This window comes from Prunus dulcis, chromosome 7 (genome assembly GCF_902201215.1).
Source record: "Prunus dulcis chromosome 7, ALMONDv2, whole genome shotgun sequence".
Taxonomy (NCBI): Eukaryota; Viridiplantae; Streptophyta; class Magnoliopsida; order Rosales; family Rosaceae; genus Prunus; species Prunus dulcis.
The window spans coordinates 11213802-11236176 of NC_047656.1; the positions used below are offsets into that span (position 1 = coordinate 11213802).

General features: G+C 37.8%; 4 protein-coding genes across 7 annotated transcripts; 1 reads left to right on the forward strand and 3 right to left on the reverse strand.

Moving 5' to 3' along the window:
• Window positions 1-251: 251 nt before the first annotated feature.
• LOC117636134 (agamous-like MADS-box protein AGL61) lies at window positions 252-950 on the reverse strand. Its single transcript, XM_034370613.1, has one exon. It carries the CDS (start codon window positions 943-945, stop codon window positions 298-300), a length of 648 nt encoding a protein of 215 aa, XP_034226504.1. The 5' UTR covers window positions 946-950; the 3' UTR covers window positions 252-297.
• A 1525-nt stretch (window positions 951-2475) lies between these two features.
• Window positions 2476-5097, forward strand: LOC117636161 (50S ribosomal protein L22, chloroplastic-like). 2 transcript variants are annotated; one of them, XM_034370646.1, is made up of 7 exons: window positions 2476-2658; window positions 2745-2889; window positions 2968-3050; window positions 3140-3298; window positions 3972-4082; window positions 4397-4463; window positions 4548-5097. In XM_034370646.1, the coding sequence occupies exons 2-7, from the start codon at window positions 2769-2771 to the stop codon at window positions 4826-4828; spliced, it is 822 nt and encodes a 273-aa protein (XP_034226537.1). In that variant the 5' UTR covers window positions 2476-2658; window positions 2745-2768; the 3' UTR covers window positions 4829-5097. The 2 variants fall into 2 exon arrangements, with proteins under 2 accessions (XP_034226537.1, XP_034226536.1); XM_034370645.1 differs by having other exon boundaries at window positions 2476-2611.
• A 941-nt stretch (window positions 5098-6038) lies between these two features.
• LOC117636162 (dihydroneopterin aldolase 2-like) lies at window positions 6039-7650 on the reverse strand. The gene is made up of 3 exons (XM_034370647.1): window positions 7471-7650; window positions 6835-7039; window positions 6039-6484 (listed from the first exon to the last, which is right to left on the reverse strand). The coding sequence occupies exons 1-3, from the start codon at window positions 7487-7489 to the stop codon at window positions 6280-6282; spliced, it is 429 nt and encodes a 142-aa protein (XP_034226538.1). The 5' UTR covers window positions 7490-7650; the 3' UTR covers window positions 6039-6279.
• A 578-nt stretch (window positions 7651-8228) lies between these two features.
• LOC117636160 (ubiquitin carboxyl-terminal hydrolase 8-like) lies at window positions 8229-17506 on the reverse strand. 3 transcript variants are annotated; one of them, XM_034370641.1, is made up of 13 exons: window positions 17136-17506; window positions 16836-17021; window positions 15839-15980; window positions 14503-14562; window positions 14317-14412; window positions 13460-13816; window positions 13207-13347; window positions 12912-13082; window positions 12510-12767; window positions 12036-12184; window positions 9335-9886; window positions 8827-9100; window positions 8229-8621 (listed from the first exon to the last, which is right to left on the reverse strand). In XM_034370641.1, the coding sequence occupies exons 1-13, from the start codon at window positions 17456-17458 to the stop codon at window positions 8505-8507; spliced, it is 2826 nt and encodes a 941-aa protein (XP_034226532.1). In that variant the 5' UTR covers window positions 17459-17506; the 3' UTR covers window positions 8229-8504. The 3 variants fall into 3 exon arrangements, with proteins under 3 accessions (XP_034226532.1, XP_034226534.1, XP_034226535.1); XM_034370643.1 differs by lacking the exon at window positions 8827-9100; XM_034370644.1 differs by lacking the exons at window positions 16836-17021; window positions 17136-17506 and adding an exon at window positions 16177-16541 and having other exon boundaries at window positions 15839-15927.
• Between the last annotated feature and the right edge of the window lie 4869 nt (window positions 17507-22375).

The following is a 22375-nucleotide window of genomic DNA, read 5'->3' on the forward strand; positions in this document are numbered from 1 at the left end:
AAGTTCTGGTGTGGTAAGAGTTATTAAATTTCCAATTTAGGTCATGCGATTTTCTTTCTTAATGCTATTTTGCAAGAACAGTAAACATTCCATATATTTGTGTAGTAAACTTTCCATGCTTGTGGCCAAAGCATAAAATAATATCTAACTCTTACCAAAAACAAAAGAATCAAGAATTTAATAACGACATCAAATGACAACAAATCAAAATCAAAATATGTAAACTCAAAACGAAATTGATAAAATTTAAACACATTTTAACCTAATCTACCGCGCCTCCATGAAACCCAAAGATCATTAACCACAGCTGCCATTACGATTTACACCCAGAAAATCCCTCGCAGCCAATTTACGCCTCGACATGTCATCCAACTGCATGCCCACCTTAGCCCTCAGATCTTCTAGGGATGTCTTGAACTGCTTGAGTTCATGCAATTTCATCTTCTCAGTCGGCTGGTCCCACCAAAACCCACAGCCTCCGCTCCACGCCTCCGCCACCTCCTGTGTCTCCTCCTTCACTAGTCCCATGCTTCCGCCGCCACCAATTCGCAATCGCAAGGAGAGGCTTTCTTTATCTGGACTTGTTTGGTGCGTTGTACCAGAGTGGGAAGGATTGGACTGGACTATACTGCCATGCGTGTCCTCGTCATCACCACTTGTATGCATGCACTCAGCGTTGGTGCTTGTGCTTGCAAGGCGGGAGATGACGGAGTCCACGGAGGGGTGGCCGAAGACAAACGGCCTGCCGTGGGGAGAAAAGACTAGGATGGCCACCTCAGCGCCGCAGAGGGCACCGAGTTGGCTGGCCTTCCTGAAAAGGCCGGTTCTTCGCTTGGAAAACGTGACCTGGAGGGAGCTTGTTTTCTGTATTTTCTTGATATCAATCTTTTTGCGGCCCATGGTGCTTTTTTGTTTTGTAACAGTGCTACTAGAATCGTCTGACATATCTCCAGCCGAAAAAAAAATGGAGGGAGAAAAGATTGATTGAGCAGGCGAGGCGATGTATACTAGGTAGGGTTGGTATTTCTATAGAGGAGGATGTATATATATAGGCAAGAAAAAACTCTCAAAATCAGTTTCGGTTTCCTTCTTCATTTTTGATTTAATTTAGTCTTGATATATATCCAAACCTTTTCCTTGTTTGTTACTCATCATCATTCCCAAATGGGGATGTAATTTTTCAATCAATATTATTTTTGGTAACCTTTGGTTTCTTTTATAATTTTTTTTTTTTTTAAAAAAACAATTTTACTTGCTCCGAATGAAGATTATGTACAAGAGAGCATTTTAGGAATTAAATTGTTTTAATTTCGGCAACAAAAATAAAAATAAAATCAGAATGTTTTGTTTCCTACAAGTTAGTAAGCATGTTAATATGGTAAGAGTATTATCGTTTTCCAATTTTAGGATTTTACTTGTAAGCACTTTATGGTAATGCCTTGTTCATATTCATTCCTGTTTCAATTTTTTATCATTCTGATTCGTTTCCATTATAATTTAGTGTACGTAAATTTGTAATTAGTCTAAGTTTTTTTTTTTTTTTTTTTCCAAAAAGTTGCTTATTATTAATTTTAGGTTATAAATAGAGGTCTACAACGGGCCAAACGAGACGTTTAAGGCCGACTTAATTGTACTTCATGTTGTGCTCGGACCGCTTGATTGACCTAATGCGGGCCTAATTTGGTCCAACATGTTACATTTAGTTGTAACATATTTGTAGTTTTGCTATTAACTATAAAAGAACAAAATCTCATATTCGATTTATGGAATAAATTTTTTGGAATGAAATTCACATGTCTAAGATTAAAAGATTAGAATAAAATATGATTGGGAATGCTGGGAAATAACGACCAAAAAAGCCATCTTCTTTCATTCTTAAATTTGGTTTGTGCAATATTATGAATGAAAAGTTGTTCAATTTTTCAATAATACTCTTATTTTTTAATTAAAAAATATTAATAAAAAATGATATTTGAATATTAGAATAAGTGTAAGTTAGTAAAAAAATAAGATTCATCAAATGTTTTCCCATAGGGGCGCAAAAAATTCACAAAAAGGACTACGGGTATGATGTTACTGTTTAAAATGTTGATACATACGAGTATATTACATTTCTAAGAGTGCACTTAATTAATTTGTGGAGTCATAATGGAAAGGAGCCATCTGCCATTCTATCAATTAGCCAAACTATACGTCCAAATTCCAATCCATCATTGTGTTGGTAGATCATGGTTGTACAAAAAATAGGGCTATTGCACTGTTGATATTTAAAAATTTATATATTACTATCAGGGAGGAGCTAATTAACTAATTTATGTAATCCTTTTTTTCTACAAAGAAAAGACTATTTATCCTTTTACTTATATTATAATATGAAAAAAAATATAGAATGAGCTTCTTGTTATTTATTTATTTGGATAACTTTAAATCATATAAATTGTAAATGAAATAAATATTTTCTGAAATATTTTTCCAAAAAGCTTCAGCCTTCAAATTTTTAGTCCCGTAAAATACAGAGAAATGGGAGTATTAGGTTTGCAGCGGTAAGAGGCCTTTGAGAGACTTCAAGCTTGAGGCTTGCGGTACCGTTCTGGTTTGAAAGAAGGCTCAGGTAGGAGTGGGTCGATTTGGGTTTTGAGCAGCCATCAACAAAAAGAAGTGGACTTTCAGATTTCCCAGTCTCAGATTCTCAGCCAAATGCTCAAATATGATACTGAATGTGTGTATTTTTCGTGTTCTGGTAGGTGGGTAATTTCTCTGTTGCAGCCATGGTGGGTTGGCAGAGGCATCTTCAGTCAGCAATCCGTCAAATTGGGAAAAGGGTGGAATGTAGTTACAACCCTTCTGCTAACTTTTCTTCTTCTTCGTCTTCTTCTTCTCGGTTAGAGGGTTAGTAGCTTCAAAATGTCCTATTGCTTAGTTGGTTTTATAAGAAAGTGTTGATTAATAAGAATCTTAATGTTGCAGGTGTCTTGCCTTATTTTCAAACACTTTGCAAACCATCTTCTCCAACCATTTCAAGGCCCCTTCATCAATATTTTCAGCACTTGGTAGTTGTGATATCTGTAATTTTTATGTTCTTTCGATAATTGTTCATTTCTGTATTGTCCTCAACTTGTCTTGGCTTTTTTTGTCTCAGGGAATTTCGAGTTCAAGGACTTTACTAGCTGAGGAAACACCTTCTCCATCTCCATTGACTCCTCTTCTGACATCAAAGACTGGAAAAGATGAAGAGCACAAGCAAAAATCACTGACTAAACCTGATAAAGTTCAAGCTATCTTAAAGGGCATCAAACAGGTATTGATATTGCGCTCTGGTTGCATCGTTATAAAGCTTTGTAATGGATTCTAAAGTTTTATGGGATTTGGTTTTTGATGCATCTGGGCATCAAACACTTTGTTCTATCATGTGGTTTTGCTGCCCAATAATCAAATTTAATTTTTGGGTAAACATTTGTGCATGACTACCAATTTTACCTTAGAATTGATGACCAATGAAGAGGGAGGAGGGGGGGAGGTGGTGAAAACAAGTTCCTAGAAAGGAAAATATCATACCTGTTTCTGATTACGTGTGTAATGTATTTAGAAATGATTGGATGGCTGACTGAACAAGTTCCTCTGAAAACAAATATTATTCCATTTTTCTGATTATGTGGGTGTGTGTGATGTATTTAAGAAAGGACAACAGTGAAAACAGTAATCTTGCAGACATTCTCTATGCCACAGGGAGGCATGCCTTTTGTTAAGAATGATGTCTATTCCTTTTTTTTCATTCAGTTTGGATGTTAATAGTCCTAGCATTGGAGTTGTTTCTTGGATAGTTCATGTTCTTGCAGTTTAGACATTAACGTAAAGGATCCCTGGTCACCTAAATGGCTGTTCTAAAATTTGTATAGTTGATATTATTTTCAAGTTTCCCCCTTATACGTAAATACTTTTAGTGATTTTAGCTCACTCACTTCCACTCTCAGAGTCCTAAGAAGGTTAACTTGGTTGCTGCACTGGTACGTGGTATGCGTGTTGAAGATGCATTGTTGCAGTTGCAAGTGACAGTAAAGCGAGCTTCCAAAACTGTGTACCAGGTGATACAGCCATCATGCATCTTTTTGAGAGGACAGAAATGAATGGACTGAACATTTAAGTGATTTATTTTTTTAATTATTTTGACTTCTGAGAAGATAGGAATGGAGGAGATGCATCTTCTTGTGGTATCATTGAGAATTTTTATTTTTAATTTTACTTTAAAAAATAGTTCTTCAGTTAGTTATCATCATTTGAAATCAGTATAGAGGTTGGGTATTTCACATGCGATGGCTTCATTATGCTCCTGTCTTACTAGCACGAAATAGAACTTACAACAAAATTTCAACATTATGTGAGAAACTACTATTTGCAGGTCATTCACTCAGCCCGAGCAAATGCTACTCATAATCACGGGTTGGATCCAGACCGTCTCCTTGTTGGTAAATAATGATAGCGAAATTAATTTCTTCTTTCTCTTTGTTTCCAATTTCAACCCTCATTCTGCATTCTCCCCTTATTTGTAGCTGAGGCATTTGTTGGAAAGGGATACTTCCAAAAGAGACTGTCCTACCATGCTAAAGGCAAATGTGGAGTTAAAGTGAGACCAGAATGCCGACTGACAGTGGTAGTAAGGGAGATCACCCCTGACGAGGAGGCAGAGATAGCCAAACTGAAAGTTAAGAATTTCGTGAAGCTCACAAAGCGCGAAAGAAGGCTTGTTCCTCACAAGCTTATTGAGACAACTCCTATTTGGAACCGCAAAGGCAAAGCGCGTGAGCGTGAACGAAATGGTGCCGCTGCGTGAGCAAGCTTCCTTCCCATGCTTTCATATTCTAAAAGAAAGTTTTGAGACTCCTCCTGTGTCCTTGAATTTTGATAATGTTCCGAGTGTGAATGATGAAGTGCCAGAGTAGGAAGAGCAATCTTGTCACAGTTTCTCGTAGTGGCTGCATGCAGTTTTAAATGTGTTTTTTTTAGACATTATAGTTTTGAACGCTTGATATGTTGAGTATCGTCGTAGTCCCTTCTTAGTTGGCTTCATTTGAGATAATAAATTATTACCCTTTCCCCTTCTTCCTTGGCCTCTTTTTGAAGCAGAGAATGAGCTCTTGCTTATGTTTACGCCTAAGTGGAGTTCACAGGTAAACAAATGAAAAACCAAATTATCCGTTAGATAGTGCGGTAAAAGAAATATGGTGTTTGTGTTTGCACTGCTGTTGGTTCCAGAATTCTCACAAACAGCAAACGTCTTAAAATGGCAGCCCCTAAACTCTTTTGGATATTGGTATTTCCTTTGAAGTTTAAACCATACTGACTACTGTGGGACTTTTAACATTTCTCGGCAGGTTGTATACAAGTGTCCATTTTAGTATATTAGCTGTATATTTGTATAAGAATCTTCAAATGTTTTGGAAAGGTTAGAGACACTAGTGGAAGCAGCGATTATACAACACAAATTTTGATTCCTGACGGTAAGCATAGAGAACATACTGATTCTAACTGCAAAAGCTATTGGGAAGAACTTGTCCGACTCTAAGCATATATATGATCATATGATGGGAGGAAAACAAAAGGAAATGAATTAAATCTTGGTATCATCTTTGATCAAAGAAGCTGCCCACAATGGTTGCTCGTTTTAATGAAACCAACAAGACTCAGACAACTGAAGACATATGCAATCTTGGAAAACTCTAGAGAGAGAGAGAGAGAGAGAGAGAGAGAGAGAGAGAGAGAGTGCTCTCGGCATAGCAATACGTAATAGAATGTAATTTGTCACCTTCACAACAATTTTGTATTTTATTTTCTGAATGGATGTAATTGTACATAGTGGCTATTGTTGACAAGATCCACTCATTTCTTCCACCACATTTGCAACTCATTACAACTACTAACAAATCATGCTAACTGATTTAAACTATTTTCACACATGAGTCGAGACCAGCTGACTTTGCATCTGACGTATAAGTTCGGGTTTTGACCCGTTGCTGCAATCTTGACGAAGAAATTCAATAAAATGAAGTTCAGTGGTGTACCAAGTACTCAAAAGAAGGTAACCAAGATGAAATCCCAAGTAAAAAATCAGGATAAGCACAAGAAAGAACTACATAAACAATAACTGTCGCTGGTTCAAGATACGGAACAAGGATCCCCACAAACAAGTTCAAAAGAGAAGAAAACAAAATAACACCCAAGTCAAACGTGTCAGGCTGTCACAAGGGGCACAGATTTGCCTGTTTTTGAGTAACTCATAAAATCTTAGTTTGGCGCATCAACACTTCTGTATCTAAATATCTCGACACCCAAGTAGTCAAGAGGACCATGAACAGCGACATGCGGCTTCCCAACTTTCACAGAGACAGCAGATATCTGGGGATAATTTTTCAAACTGGTAGATGCGATGAGTTGAGCCACAGACTCCAGAAGATTATGAGGTGGCCCTTCTACAACTTCCTTTACAATTCTGTGGTTTACAAATGCAAAACATCAAAAGTGACCTAGTATCAGTCTGAGAAAACCTTAGATATAAAACGATAAGCATGTTGTGTTTAATCTTTTCTTCTGGACATACAAATTCCTAGCTTTTTGCATCTCCATTTTCTATAAGACCACAACCACCGAATCAAAACAGACCGAACTAAAAAAGGACCCAAATAGAATATAATTTTTCAATGCCATTGCAAATTGAGGTAAATATTTGACAACAATATGCCAATGATGGGACTGCAGCACTAGACTAGACTAAAACATGATATATATGCCAAGTTTCGAGGTAATGGAAAATGAAGGTAGTGTTGTTATATTGTTACTAACCGATAAATTTCGGTGTAACTAATGGTATCTGACAAACGATCAGATTTACCAGCCTCCCGGAGATCCATCCAAGCATCAACATCTATCACAAATTTCTGACCCAGCGTCCTTTCTTCTGGCTTCACTCCATGAAAACCATGGAATTTCAAGCCCCTTAATATGAGCTTATCTCCCCCTCTTATTGCAGCATCTTCCTGTATTGTTCCTGATGAAAGTCAATTATCACATTAACACCAACCATCAAAAGAAAGACACAAGGGACAAAAGTTCATGCTCACAGACAAAACCAGTTATTAAAAACTACATCTTTGCTTGTAAACTATCCCCAACTCCTAATATCCTACATGGATTTCTAAGCTAGACAAGAATTATTCATGTGGGAATGGGAATTTTGTTTTTAACGGAATTGGGATACCCAAAATTCCTAGGACCCACCACAAAGAGACATCTTTCTCTGTTTTCTCTCCATCTTCCTCTTCAAAATCTGTAAATCCAGGAGGAACCCAGTTATGCCAATATGCTCCTAAGCACAAAGGCTTCAGAACCCATTACCTACATCTCAAATATACACCTTTTCGATATGAAAAATACAAGAAAAGTAAGCAGTATGTGGTTATGAGTAGAATTCCAGTTTACCAGAAGTGTGCGCAGCCATTAGTTCTATATGTATATTCGGCGCAGAACAGCCGCGGGAGCGCCTGTGTATGTGAGAATTGAACCCACAAAAAATATTTATTTCTCTCTATCCTCCACAAATAATCTCAACACTATTCAACAGATGGTTACTGGATAGCGCGCGCTACACCTACACTGGCGTTGGCTAGACCGTTATTACGTAAGCAACAAATGGCAAAATTGGCAAATCACTTGTCTTTTTATTGAATTTTTGGAAGAATATTCGAACTTGGACCGAAACGCCACTATCAAATCAATTGACTTCGTTATAAACCCATGTCTGGAGATGGGTTCTGGAGCCGCGCAAATTCTGAGCTGTCCAATACTCATATTCAGGCCCTGATATTTTTTAAGCCCATCAAATAATAATTAGGATCCATGTCGATTTTAATTGAATTTGTCCGATTCAATCCGACTCACCAAATAAGGCCTTATAGTTTAGTTTAACTTTAAATCCTTTTCAGCAAAGGACCAAACAGTGCAGTGATTTGGAACAAATACTTCATCCAAGAAAGGTCCTAGATTCGAATACTAATATCTGTATAGTGTGTGTGAATTTAATATACTGTCACCCCTCTCAATAAAAAAGATTCTATAAATAATAATTTAGCACCAGATAAAAATTAGACAGGGCTAATGGTATTTCTTTTTTAATGTTGGGAGAAGTGGAAAGTTCGAATCTCTACTCCATAAAAGAGAAACATAGATAAAACAAATACTGAAGAAAGGGGGAAAGATAACCCTGTTGAACAAGGGATGGGATTTGAATAATTTTTCTGGGTCGAAGTATACATATACAATGTAAACAAATACCAAAAAAGGTAATACTTCTATTGGGCCTCTTTCACTGACGCCATTAAAAGCTGTACAACATGAATCCTGTGCTCCTTTTCTCTACAAAATATCCTCTCTCCAATATCTAAACCGGGTGCATCCCGCGGCCGGCAACCTGCTTCCCAACTGTTACTTAGCTATACAACTGTCTGTTTATGTGTTTATATATCCGGTACTCTTCGGTAGAAAAGAACGTATGCAGCTGATGTCCTGATCCTCTCTTGACCAACAGGAAGAACCTTTTCATCATCAAACTCATACCACAAACCATTACCAAGCTGCACAGGGAACAAAAATTGTTTACCATTTCAATTGAGAAAGCCCTAAAGTGAAGAAAACTTGGGGATAAAATGCATGTAATAAAAAAAGAAAAGAAAGGAGCATCTAAGTGCAGTCTGGCTTTCACTGAGTATAAAGGATTCAATTGAGAAACTTGGACAAAAGCCTAAGGAATTTTCCAACAATAAGAGAAACAGAACTTACATGAACAAATGCTGTATAGTGGCCACCACCCATGCCGCCATAGTGATTACTAATTGCATACAACATATATTGGCAGGATAACTGGCTATTTCGGTGACTAATGTAGGGTGAGAAATCTAGACCATAAATTGGAAAATCAACAAATGTTTCGAGCTTGTTCTTAAATAAATTGCTGTACGAGAATCTTTTCAGATGAATAACCAGAATCTCAGGCAATCTCCAAAGGTCTAACTTTTTGCTAGCTTGCTGAGGCTTCTTGCAGATAGGGCAGTACCTGTAAACAACATATCATTGCAAAAGCTAGCATTAAGATAGGCAGCAGGTATATGACTACAATCTATTATTTAAAAAATTCCGAAAACCGAAAAAGACAAACTGCACAGATGACATAATTAATGAACAAAATAAACTTCATGCTCTATCTCTAGCTAGATTAAGCCAAGAAACAAGAGTCAAGAGGATGCATAACAGTTTTGTTCTTGTAATTCAAATGAAGTTAGATGCTAACCACATATCCTCTGGTCCTAGAGGTTCTTCCTTCATAAAGGCTTTAAGGCATTTGTACAGAGAGACAGATTCTTCGGGCTTCCTCACGAAAAATTGGGGCTTGAAAACCTCTGGCAAAGTGTTTAAAAGGCTTGTATTGTACTTTTTAGTCATATTATCGGACCATAAAACAAGCACCTCCAACCTCTTAGGCAACCCTGAGACCACGATCGGCTCATTCATCTCTATCAAGGTATCTTTCATAGCTTCTTTTGCATCTGGTAAGTAAAACTGGAAGTCAGTATCCGAATTTGCTTCATCCCTTGATTCCCTGTCTGAGTCGGCATCATTATCCATAATTGTAGTAGCAGTAGTAGTAGTAGCATTAGAATCTTCATTAGCATAATCATCATAAAAAATATTTAATACATCTCCAGGGCTCATCAAGTATGGATTTAGTACTTTCAGGAACGCGTTACGAATATCAGATCCATTGCAAACATCAGGCAATGTTGCTACAAGGGGAATGCCAAACACCTGTGGGACTAATCGTATCTCCCCATTATTGTGACACCTGATCCCAGACAAAAATATGTATTTAGGCTTTTTTACAGCAAAAGGCAAAGACAATAATAATAATAATAATATTTTAAATTGTGAAAACATAGAAATGCAAGCTGTATCCTTTTAAGAGATCATGTAACAGAGGGAAAAGATTAAAACATTATCATCACAACACATAACGGTAACAACATAACGAATTAACATCATTATCTACGTTTATGAGGTCCATTGCATTTTTCCACAGAGAAATCATTCACATGTACTTGTAATAAAATAGTTATTGAAACCTGGTAGTCATATGGCCTCAAAGAACAGGAAGCCAGTGGTATTTATTTACAACCTAAAGATGTAATAAGGGAAGACTTTCAAATCGGTCAAGAAATTTACAGAGAAGGCCTAACTTACTGCAGGAGATAGTTACAAGGTTGGATCATAAAAACATTTAAAAATTATTAATTCAGTACGCACTTGCAAACATCTGCTAAATACATATAGGATTATCCAAAATTCAGAAAGTTTGCATGAATTCAATCAAAACTTCAAAATCCACATATCCCAACAGAACCAAGTTTCTACAGCAACAATGACCTTTCAACTACTCTAAAATCCTACTGTGTACGACTAGGTAATCAGATTTCTTTATTAAAAAAGTGGCTAGTAACATGAGGGCAAGGCATGACGCTACAACAGCCTGGTTTTCCCTAACCAAACTGTTGCAGGTTCAAATCTGGAAACCACCTCTCTGGGACAAGGGGTATGGCTGATGCATCTAGCCTTCCCCAGACGCATTGGAAGGAGTGTCATGCATTGAAACACCCTTTGTCTTGCATATACAAAGGCTGTGATATATATTAAACAGACCCAACTATATCAAACAAAAACATATTACGCACCACCAGTATCACTCATAGATGGTCATCTTTCAACTTCATTTTTTTAAAATTTGTTTTCTATTTCTGCGATAAAATAATTTCAGCCATGACATATAAGGTGTGAACGAAAATGAATCAACATGTCAGAATGAGATGGAATCATTCCCTAACATAAATAAAATCTTCAACAAACAGTTCGCAATACCAGATACCAAAATAATAATAAATAAAAACAATATGTAAGCTGTAACTGATGTTGTATTTGACAAGGCAATGGTTTATACAGACTTTTAAACAAGACACACCCGAAGATGATAGTTGGAAGAGCAACAAAATCTGGGTTCAAACCTAAACACAATTCACACATGAAATGCTTGATAAAAAGTGACAACTTACCATCTGGACCTGAGACTAACTGTTATGTTGGTCGTAAAGTTTTATGAGGAAGATCTTATATTTGAAAAAATCATAGACTTCTCAAGTACATAAATGAAGGAAATTGATTCAGGAGCTAATTCACTTCTTTCTTGGTTACAGAGATTTCAAAATGTCCAAAGATTCAAGTCTGGAATCAGGTTGCTTGTTTAATTCTATCATTACCATATCAAAGTCTAGTAGAATTGAGTTTATTGGCATACAAAAAATATCAATAGTTACTAAAAGAAACAAAAACAATGTATATATCATAAATACCATCCCATAAGACAAATTCTATGCCGTAAACTTTCAAATGAATCAAAAATGAATGTTACAATATACATTGGGAGTCTGACCAGATTTTCCATCATTTTGACAACATAAATAAGAAAAGGGATACTTCTCACCACACCAACTACTTGCATTATTCAACGACAGCTTCTATTACACAAGCAATAACACATACTAGCAATTACTGTTTTAGGGGTAACATATCACAAAGAGTATATTTTGTACACAGTTTCTATTGAATTGTGCGAACCAGGCACCATCATTGCTATTAGCATCATGTGTCCTTTCATGTCTAAACTTATAGTAGGCATACAACATACCTTGATTACCAAGGTAACTGAAATTATCATGTTGAACATTTCCCAAAAGGTCCCTGAGCTATTTTGGCAATCACATAAAAATTCTTTAGGTTGCTCACTGAGTTCACTAACCTATTTAGTTTAAAATGCAAGGGGAAAAAGGTCATTGAACTAATTATAGCAAAAATTAGAAGCATTATCACTTTTAATTTTTTAATAAAGTAATTTGAGTTGGGCAACTGATAAAGCAGTTATGATTTACTCAAGAAACCAAACTTACATGTCCATCTGCTGATGAGTAAATGTAACCAAAAGGGACGTCTCACAACCCTTTGGTAACTGATAAGCAATCAATCGGTCACCATCTCTGATCAAGTCTAATGAATCAAATGGATATTCCAGTAGACGAAAAATGCGACACTTGTATACCTACAAACAAAGGGTCAATGCCTTGGCATTCTTAACCTCTCAGTGAAGGATCTTTAAAAGATTACAAATAGTTACAAAATCAATCATGGACATGAATTTACTATGATGGCATGCAAAAAGCAAATACAGACCACGTAATTGTCAAAATGCCAACAAATGGCGCTAGAGAACCAGAGTCCACACACAACACTGCATGACTGCTCCATGACCGTAGCTACTATGCATGCATGTCATCCATACAACTCCCATTCCCAGCCCACCCCCTCACTCCAATGACATACAGCAATGTTTCAATAACTCTAAAAACAGAGCTCCAGAAATATACCTCAGCAAGCATTAGGGTTTCATCATCTCTTAAAGAACATGCAGCGCTTAAGGCATTAGTCAGATCCAACAACCTTCCACTCTTGGGCACTGTCACAGTAAATGTACAGGGCAATGCAGTCCCATCTGTGCTTAGGACCGTCAAAGTCATAGTCCGCATTGTTGTTGAAGGTAGTGGTAGAGAAAGGTACATAAATGGGTCAAATGTAACGGACACCTTGCTGCAAACAGGGCAAACCAATTTTGACCGGTACTGACCCTACAGTAGCAAGGGGAAAAGAAATTTCAAAATAGTGTTAAAAAAATAAATTTAATGAAGTTGATCCCAATAAACTTATCTTAAGAAGGAATAGGTGAAACTTAAATCTACAAATTACAAATGCATTTAAACCATAAAACTGACTTGGCACACATCAACAATGATGGAGTCATTGCGAGCAAGGTGATTTTGCCAATATTCTTCTGCCACTTCTTCATCTGGACGACCCTCTACATCCTGAGCTTCGATATATGGCTTGCATTTCACACGATTTAGATCTTCATGGAGACCATCCAACAAAAAAGCAAGAAGTTCCTACATGAGGCAATTCGGCAAATTACAATTTATAAACCTATTTCCCACGCAACAAAATTAAACATTTACGCCTAGTGAAAAAAAGAAAAGAAGAAAAACTAAACATAAAACCAAATGAACTAACCTGGGAATCATGCTGATTATAGCCACTGAATTGGGGAGCAAAACTCGCAAGTTTTTGCTTGAACATTCTTGGAGCCACTGGCTTTGCACCTGGAGCCCATAACTTCCTCAACAACTCTCCAAATGCTAAAGCAAGTTCTCCCTGGAAAATAAGTCTATGGTAAAAAGGAGAGCCAATAATCAAAGTAAGTGAAAGATGCCACAAAAAAGCAGCCATTTAAAATGAAAACTAAAGGATTAACCCATTTACATACTTTCATTCCTAGTGGATTTGAATAATTTATGTCCTTCCGGTAATCTCCTAGAAAATAATCAACAAGCTTTGGGGTATGCACCAAGCATTGGATGGCACTGTTCATAAAACAAGTATTCCCAAGATTTTCTAGTCCAATAAGGCCTAAGGAACCAGCTCCTCTATAGATTGTACCACTTTGCAAGGAGTTGGTTGGAGTTAAATAAGGATTCACATAGTCAGTGCTCCCATTCATCTTCATAGAGCCACCATAAGTAGAACTATCCATACTGGGATGTTTATCAGCCACTTCATCGCTCCTCCAATCTCTACCTTTCATATATTCTGAAAATCCATGGAGTCGCAGTTCAAGGAGAATCTGAAAGGACAACATGAAACGAAAGGCCATATAACTAAGCTGTAGAAATTAATCTGCATGTAGAGATATATATAAACTGCAACACTGAGCATTAAAATTAATTTTGGTAGACATTTGTATACAAAATCTGGATCCATTTTTTAAGAAAAAAATTGAGACTCGATGTAGCATACTTCCCAGTAACAAAGGATCAACGTGAGCATGCTGGTGCGAAAGTTCAACGCCAACCAACTTCCGATCATAATAATATTTACTAACATAACCATCAATGCAATTCAGACAGTATGTGCAATTCCAAAATTCAGTAAATGGAATTAAAAATTCAAAGGCCTAAGCTAGAAAGGTAGCACAAACAGTAAAAAGTTGAGCTGCAACTCTCCAGTAGATTGTGAAATATCAAATAGAAAGTATCCATCCGCTTTCTGGTGAAAGGCACCCACCAGATTGATGAAATATGAGAGTTAACAAATAAATAAGAACCATACATTATAATTACTCACCTCTTTGTTCAGTTGTCCAGGAATATCATTTGGCAAATTAATACTGTCATTCATGAAAATTTGGGTTGTCTGCCCTGAGAAGTCCCAAATATGCAACTGTAAAATCAATCCATGGATGAGTAAATATCATCACATGCATATCAGACCAATTGTAAATGACTAATTGTCACTCGTCAGGTAACTCACTGGAACATACTCTGAACTGAAAATATTGCAGGCCCTCTTGTAAGAATCAACTGTATTATCCTGAAAATTGCAGTCTAGTCAAATTCAGAAGGTAGTCAATCGAAACTCTAAAGAAATAAAAAGTGGTTATTAACTTTACTAAAATGAAGAGTAAAACACAGTTTATGATGTATTCTATATGACAGCATATGAACCCTATTAAGCAAGGGCACATATATATAGCCATTCCAAGGCATATACATCACTATTTCCTAGTAATTACAACTTATATGCCAGACAAAAAGACTTGTAAGTGATTGTGAAGCAGGAGTCCATAAAACAAAACATGTGTTGCTTGCATAACTACCTACTGATTTGTTGCCTAGTTGCATGGAATTTTCCCAACTACAACTGTTCCAGCAGATTCTAAGGAAAACAACTGCTAGTCCATTCACTGGATTGTGTTTCCATTATACCCCCAACTAACTGGGTCCAAGTGATAACATCTTTCCTAAATTGATGTTGTGACCAAGACCATAGAAACAATCACATTTAAGCACGGGAATGTATCCAAAAAGCGCAATAATGAGAATCATATGCATGTCACAAACACACAAAAGTTTAAAGAAAAGAAAGTGAAAGTTGCACAGCCCATGTTTCAGTAGGATCCCAATGCCACACAAATACCACATTCAAACATTTAAATTGTAAAAGCTAACTGTTCCGCTTCATGTCAACCTGCTAAAAGTCATAATCCATCAACCGTGTGCTTTCTATTCTGATTCTTTATTAATTTGTTAACCTGACTCCTCTTAGCGCAAACAACCTTCCTTTTGACTCACGCCACCTCCATCACACAACAATTCCAATCCAATATCTGATAAGCCGATAAAAAAAAAAGTTCATCATCACTTATTGGGACTACAATCCTTGCTATTGAAAGTACATTCCCCTTCTTGATCTCTCTCTTTTACTCATCTTCTCAGCATCTTGTTCAATAACTATATCATTCTGTTGTTCCTCACCACTTTGGTCCACAAAACACAGTAGGTCAATTGCTACCTCAAATTAAATTAGGATTAATGCGTGTATTATCCAGCAACTTCACCTACCTATAATGTTTTGAGCATCACAAGTTCTTAAAAATTAAAAATAAAAATAAAAATAAATTCACGAAATCAATTTGCATACTTTAGATTATGCCAACTCTAATCTGAGGCATTATTCTCCCAGACATTCCTTTCCAAAGTACAACAGGTATCCAACTTCCATAACTAATTTTTTTAAGAATTCATCCAATACAGGAATGTAATGAGAGGGAAAGGGATGCAAAATAAGGCTAAATTACAAAACTAACCTTCTGGCTGATCTTTACAACCAATGAATTCGTTTCCCATGAGACACATAGCCTAATTTGTAAAGAAAACACATCCTTCAAGAAAATTTCTGCACCAAAAAGGCTCACGTTATCCTTTGCTGCCGTGTAGAAATCATTATGCCTACAGGAAGAGTGTACAAATCAATGCCATTATTATTTAGGAGGTGGTGGAGAATAAAGAGAGAAAGCTCCATTCTCATAAATCACTGTCAAATCATATAGACATAAAAATAACAATAACTTAAGGCAGTTCAGGAGAAATTGGAGAAGAAAGAAAGAAATCCCTGAACGCAAAAGAAAATCAGTTTGTTTTCTACCTTCTCCTATAATCCCAGGAAGCACAGTAAACATATGCCTAAACAATGAAATCAAGACCCCTTTTAAGCTTTTCGCAACTTTGTTTTATGAGAAACAAAACTATTCATTAAATACTATAAAATGTACAAATAGTGAACAAGGAGTCCACTTCTGGAAAAACTACAAAACATCTGCTTTCGAATCCGATAAGATAACATAGAAAGACAGCTCCCTAAACCCCAAACCATAGACGCCCACAAAGACGACAAAAAGCAGACCCTAATCTCATAAGCACTCTTCACCAAGAACATTCTCAAAAACCCTCCTATTCCTTTACGCCTATAAAATCAAGAAAATTGCCATCATACCACATTTCCCCAGAACTACTACACCCCTTTTCTTTCCACACCCAAAAAAAAAAAAAAAAAAGGGCTAAGTAGGGAAATGTGCTATTATTATCATTAAAGGTCGACCGTAAACGGGCAATCAAAGATTTTGGCAAGCTACCAGAATAATTGAAAATGGGCCTCATTTGACAGCATTTAGAGTAACAGTTAGGACCTACAATGAACCCTCCATTAAGACCTACCCTAATCTAATGGCAACTGAAGATACCACAATTCGGACCATCTAAAATGAGAAAAAGAACTGCAAAATAAGAGACAGAAAGCTTCCTCACCGTCTGAGAGCGCGACACCATGTAGGTTCAGGGACCAATGCATACTCACGCCCCGAAAACCCTTCTTCAGCGACGTCCTTCTTCCTCAACTTCAGAAAAATCTCCGAGCCAGCATCGTCGTCCGTAGACGCAGTGTACAAGACCCCTCCCATCTGATCGTCTTCCGTTCGAACCTCCTTCCACCACCTGAAACCAAACGAAAACACGAAATGAAATCCAATGCAGCAACAGAACCATCTCAACAACTCAAAAAAGGGCTCGAGAGCAATTCAGTAGCCAAGTCACTCGCTGCAGGCGCACCTGTAGGGAACGAGGTAGAGCTTATCGACGGCATTGTGCGAAACGTCGTCGTTCGAGCAGCCGTCGTCGTCGTAGTCGTCGTGGAGGCGGAGACGCTGGGAGCGAAAGCTGGGGCGGAAATCGAGGTCCCAGTAGGGGTCGTCCATGGCGGAGGAGGAGGAAGGGAAGAAGGCTAGGGTTTTGGAGGCGAGGGCGCGTGCGAGGGACTTGCAGAGGTGGAGCGTGGAGGAGAGAGAGAGGTTGGGGAGGAGGTTTAGAGAGAGAAAGCGGGTTGGCTTGTACAGGAAGAGAGAGAGACGGAGCTTCTCGGAGAGTCGGGTCATAATAGAGAGAGTGAGTCAGAGCCCGCCTTTACCTATTCACTCATCGCCACACACCGGCTTTCTCCAATTAAATAAATTTAAAACCAAAATAATTTTGGACCCACCCGTGTTTATATATGAGTGGATTGGAAGAGTGTAGTGCACGCGCAAAAAGTGAGGGTGGGGGAGTTGAGGCGTTTCTAGAGTTTTCGTGAGAGGGAAGGCTAGAAGGTCCTTCTTTGCTTAATCTCTATGGTGTTCTTTTTTTTGGGTTGAAGTTGCATTCATTGCAAACCCCTAAAGGGGTAGAGAATATAGTACAAACAAAGCCGAGTAAAAGTATTGGCTAGAAAACTAACAGAAAATAAACATGAATAAATCTAGCTAAAACCAATATAGTATAGCATGAAGATCATGTTCCTGAGTCAAAAACTAAAATGTCAAAAACCAACAAAAAATCATTTAGCCCAGATAAAGGCATATAGCCCACAAAGAGGCATTACGCCCACATTCAACATAAATAAAACACAGGAAACTTAGCCGCCACAACCAAAGAGAAACTCCAAGCCGCCACCACCAGCAAAGAGAAACTCTATGACTGTAGATGGACAAACCACCAATTGCCACCATGAAGAACCAAACACCTGTAGGTTAGCAAACCAAGCCAAACATCCCTCAAAACATAGCCCACCCGAGATTCACTAACAAATCTAGAATTAACCCAACCAAAACATCCAAAAGACAGCAGCCAACAAAAAAAAGAATGAGAAAACCAATTCCCTAGCCAAGAGGAAAAGAACCAAGAACCTGGAAGGAGATGGTGCAAACACCCAAGCTAGAGCTCTACACATCTTCCAACAAATACGCGCCAAAACGTGTTTAAAATTTGCATCTACAAACTAAGGATGAGGCCAGATCAAAGTGGAGATGAAGGAATTCATATGCGCCATGGATTTTGGGTCAGTATGGAGCAAAGCCTGCAGGGTAAATGATGGGGAAATGGTATCTCAAACACGAACCTCCGATGAAACTACACCAACACTAGAAATATAGAACGAACACTTACAATTTGCGACTAAACTTAGCTGCGTTTTCTGAATAAATTCTGTAATTCAATCTCCCCAATTAGTCTACAAGAAAATGTTTAAATAACAACTACATCCTAGGAATATAAGGAAACATAATTCTAGTACAATTAAGAAAACCAAAACAGAAGGAAAATATAAAAGGAAGTAAATCAGCAGTAGGAAAGGTCCCCTAATTTATTTTGAGCAATAATCTTTGAGGTAATTAGGAGGCTTGACTGATCTCTTGGGCTTCCCTAGTTTAGCTTGGGATGCTTCTGCATCAGACTCCTCGGGTTGGAAAGGACTTTACCTCGAGTCAAAATCTGGGGGTCCATTCTCACCATAGTAAGCTTGTAAGTCAGAGACGTTGAATGTAGGTGAGACACCAATGTCATTCGGCAACTCAAGTACATAAGCATTTTGACCAACCCTTTTCAATATTTTGTATGGTCCACCACCTCTATCATGCAATTTACCATATTTTCCACGAGGAAATCTCTCTTTTCTTAAGTTGACCCATATTAAATCTCCTTCTTGGAACTCCTTGTAACGCCTATGTTTATTAGCAATCTCTTTATACTTTGTGTTGCTGTCTTTAAGTCAAAGACTAACATGTTTATAGACCTTCTTGATATGATCAACCATGTCATTGGCATCCCCACTAAAACGATTCTCTACCGGCAAAGGAATTAAGTCAATTGGACTAGAAGGGTTGCGACCATAGACAGCTTCAAATGGGCTCATTCCAATGGTTCTATTTTTTGACTGGTTATATGCAAATTTTGCATGTGGTAGAACATCACTCCAGCCAGTTTTATTGCTACTAACCAAAGACCGCAATAAGTTACCAAGGGTCCTCTTGACAACCTCTGTCTGACCATCCGTTTGGGGATGATGTGCACTGCTAAATTGGAGCCGAGTCCCCATCTTACGCCACAAAGTCCTCCAAAAATATCCCACTAATTTGGTGTTTCTATCTGATGTAATTGTAGTAGGAATCCCATGCAATTTGACAATCTCCTAAAAATAAATATAAGCAATATTGCTAGCGTCCATGGTTGTTTTATAAGGAACGAAATGGGCCATCTTCGAAAAGCGATCAACAACTACCATGACTGAATCAAATCCTTGTTTTGTCTTCGAAAGGCCAACAACGAAATCCATGCTAATGTCTTCCCACGGTGCCTGTGGCTCTGGCAAAGGAGCATAAAGCCCCGTGTTCTGACTACGACTCTTGGCCAAGTGGCAAGTCCTGCATCTTTGTACATATCTCTCCACGTCTCTTCGCAACTTGGGCCAATGAAATTTGTTCTCAACAAGATCAATTGTTTTGTCTCGTCTAAAGTGTCCTTCAAGGCCTCCCCCATGTTGCTCCTCAATTATCCATTACCGTAAAGAACAATCAAGAATGCATAATTTGCTCCTCTTGAACAAATATCCATCTTGAATATGGTAATCTTGTACTGAATTATTTTGCACACATTCGGACCATATTTCACCAAATTCTTTGTCTCATTTATATAACTCCTGCAATTGCTCAAAGCCCTCTACTCTAATTTGCATAATATATAATAAGGCTACCTTGCGACTTAAAGCATCTGCTACTTTATTGTGGACTCCAGCCTTGTGTTTAATCACAAAATTGTACTCCTGCAATTCTTCCACCTATCGGGCATGTCTCCGATTCAGTTTGTGTTGCCCATTGATAAACCTCAATGCTTCATGATCAAAGTAAAGGATAAATTCCCTGTAAATAAGATATTGCCTCCATTTTCTAAGAGATTGCATAATGGCATAAAACTCAATTTCATAAGTGGAGTAGCGTTGCCTAGTGTCATTGAGTTTTTCACTAAAGAAGGCAACTGGTCTCCCTTCCTGGCTAAGAACAACTCCAATCCCAACTTTCGATGCATTACAATCTACCTCAAAAACCTTTTGGTAATCTGGTAGAATCAATAATGGTGCTTCAGTCATAGCTTTCTTTATGACTTGAAAGCTCTTCTCTGCAGTTTCAGTCCATTTGAAAATATTATGATTCATACAATCAATCACCCCGTGCTCTTCCTCTTCCTCTTCCACTGTCACCTCGTGCTCTTCCTCTTCCATTATCACCCCGTTTTCTTCCCTTTGCACTGTCACCCTATGCTCTTCTTCCTCTTCCATGATTGTTCACCTTCTCGCTCTTCCTCTTCCACCATCTCATAGGACCGCCTTATGATCGAATCTCTATTTCTGTCTCCATAATGTTTGGGTTTTGCCCAGTTGCTCTGCCTCCACCTCCTCTGAGAGTGGATACGTCTATGTCGCCTTCACCTCCACCTCCTGAAGACAGTCTAAGCTGGGTTTCTTCTGTGTCTCTTTCACCTCCATCTCCTTATGGCAGTATAAGTCTGGTTCCATAGGAGAATCATTCACCTCTTCTGCCTCCACCTCCACCCTGGTCGAATGACTGAGTGAATTGGATAGAATTTGATGTTATAAGGCATTCTCCAACCTATGAGGGGCTAAACCCAAATTTTCCCTCTCTATAAAGTAACTATTTGGATTTTGCTCGAACTAAAATCTTTTTTTCTCCCAACCCTCAGGACTCAAATTTTAAGTCCGCAACTTAATTAAATTGTTTAAGAATGATTTAAGTTTTTTTAAAAAAATTTATGGGGAACTTTTCTTCGTTTAAGCTTTTTAAATAACGTCATAATTTAATTTTTTGAACAATTTGATCTTAAAAAATTCAAATTCCATAAATATAATTTTATTCCAAAAGAAAACACACAACATAAAAAATAAAATAAAAACACAAGATAATTAAAACACAAAAGGAGAGCAACAAATACACAAGATAATAAAATAAAAACACATAAGAAAAAACACACAACTTAAGCTGGAGCCAACACGTGACAGCGCAGCAAATAAAGCCACCAGCGCGTGCCCCAATCTCTTTTTTAAAGTTACTATTAGAATTTTAAAAAGAAAAGAAAAAGAAAATTGAATTGCAACGGACAAGCCACTAGCGCGGGACCTAGTGTCTTTTCTGATGCACATGGGTTGTGCCATCCATTAGAGCAACTCCACCCATAAGGGTTAAGTCTAAGGCAAGGGCAAGCAAGGGCTGCCACCAGTGGCGGACCTGTGCAGGCGCAAGGAGGTGCACCTGCACCTCCGGTCGCCAGAGAAGTCCATTAGAAGAGGTGGAATTGCACCTCTGCTCCAGAAAAGACACGCACACCACCTGTTCGACGAAATGCCTGGGCTGGAGGAAGAAGACGCTGCGCGCTTGTTTTTTTTTAAACACAGCCTGGCCAAAACGACGTCGTTTTGGACCAGGCTTTTAAAAGAGGCGCTGATGTGTTTTTTTTTTTAAAAAAAAAATCCTGGCCAAAACGACGTCGTTTTGGACCAGGGTTTTGAAAAAAAAAAAAAACGTGTATTGGGCTGCTGTGCTGTGCTGGCTTGGTGCTGGGCCATTTTATTGGGCTTTTAAATTTATATTATCCCTTACTTAATTGGGTTTTCATTTTTTATAATTCCTTACTTAATTGGGTTTTAAGTAAGAGTTATCTTTATTCAATTGGGTTTTGGGAATTCCTTATTTAATTGGGTTTCCATTTTTTATAATTCCTTACTTAATTGGGTTTTAAGTGAGAGTTATCTTTATTCAATTGGGTTTTGGGAATTCCTTATTTAATTGGGATTGGAATTCTCTATATAAAGGACCAATTTATTCAATTGTGTATACATCACAAGAATCCTATGTTTTTTCTTCTTCTTGAGTAATGGAACGGTACTTTCAGAGAAAGAGTATAAATCCTCCTTCAAATAATCCGAGTAGTTCAAATCCTCCCACAAATAATCCAGCTAGTTCCAACCCTCC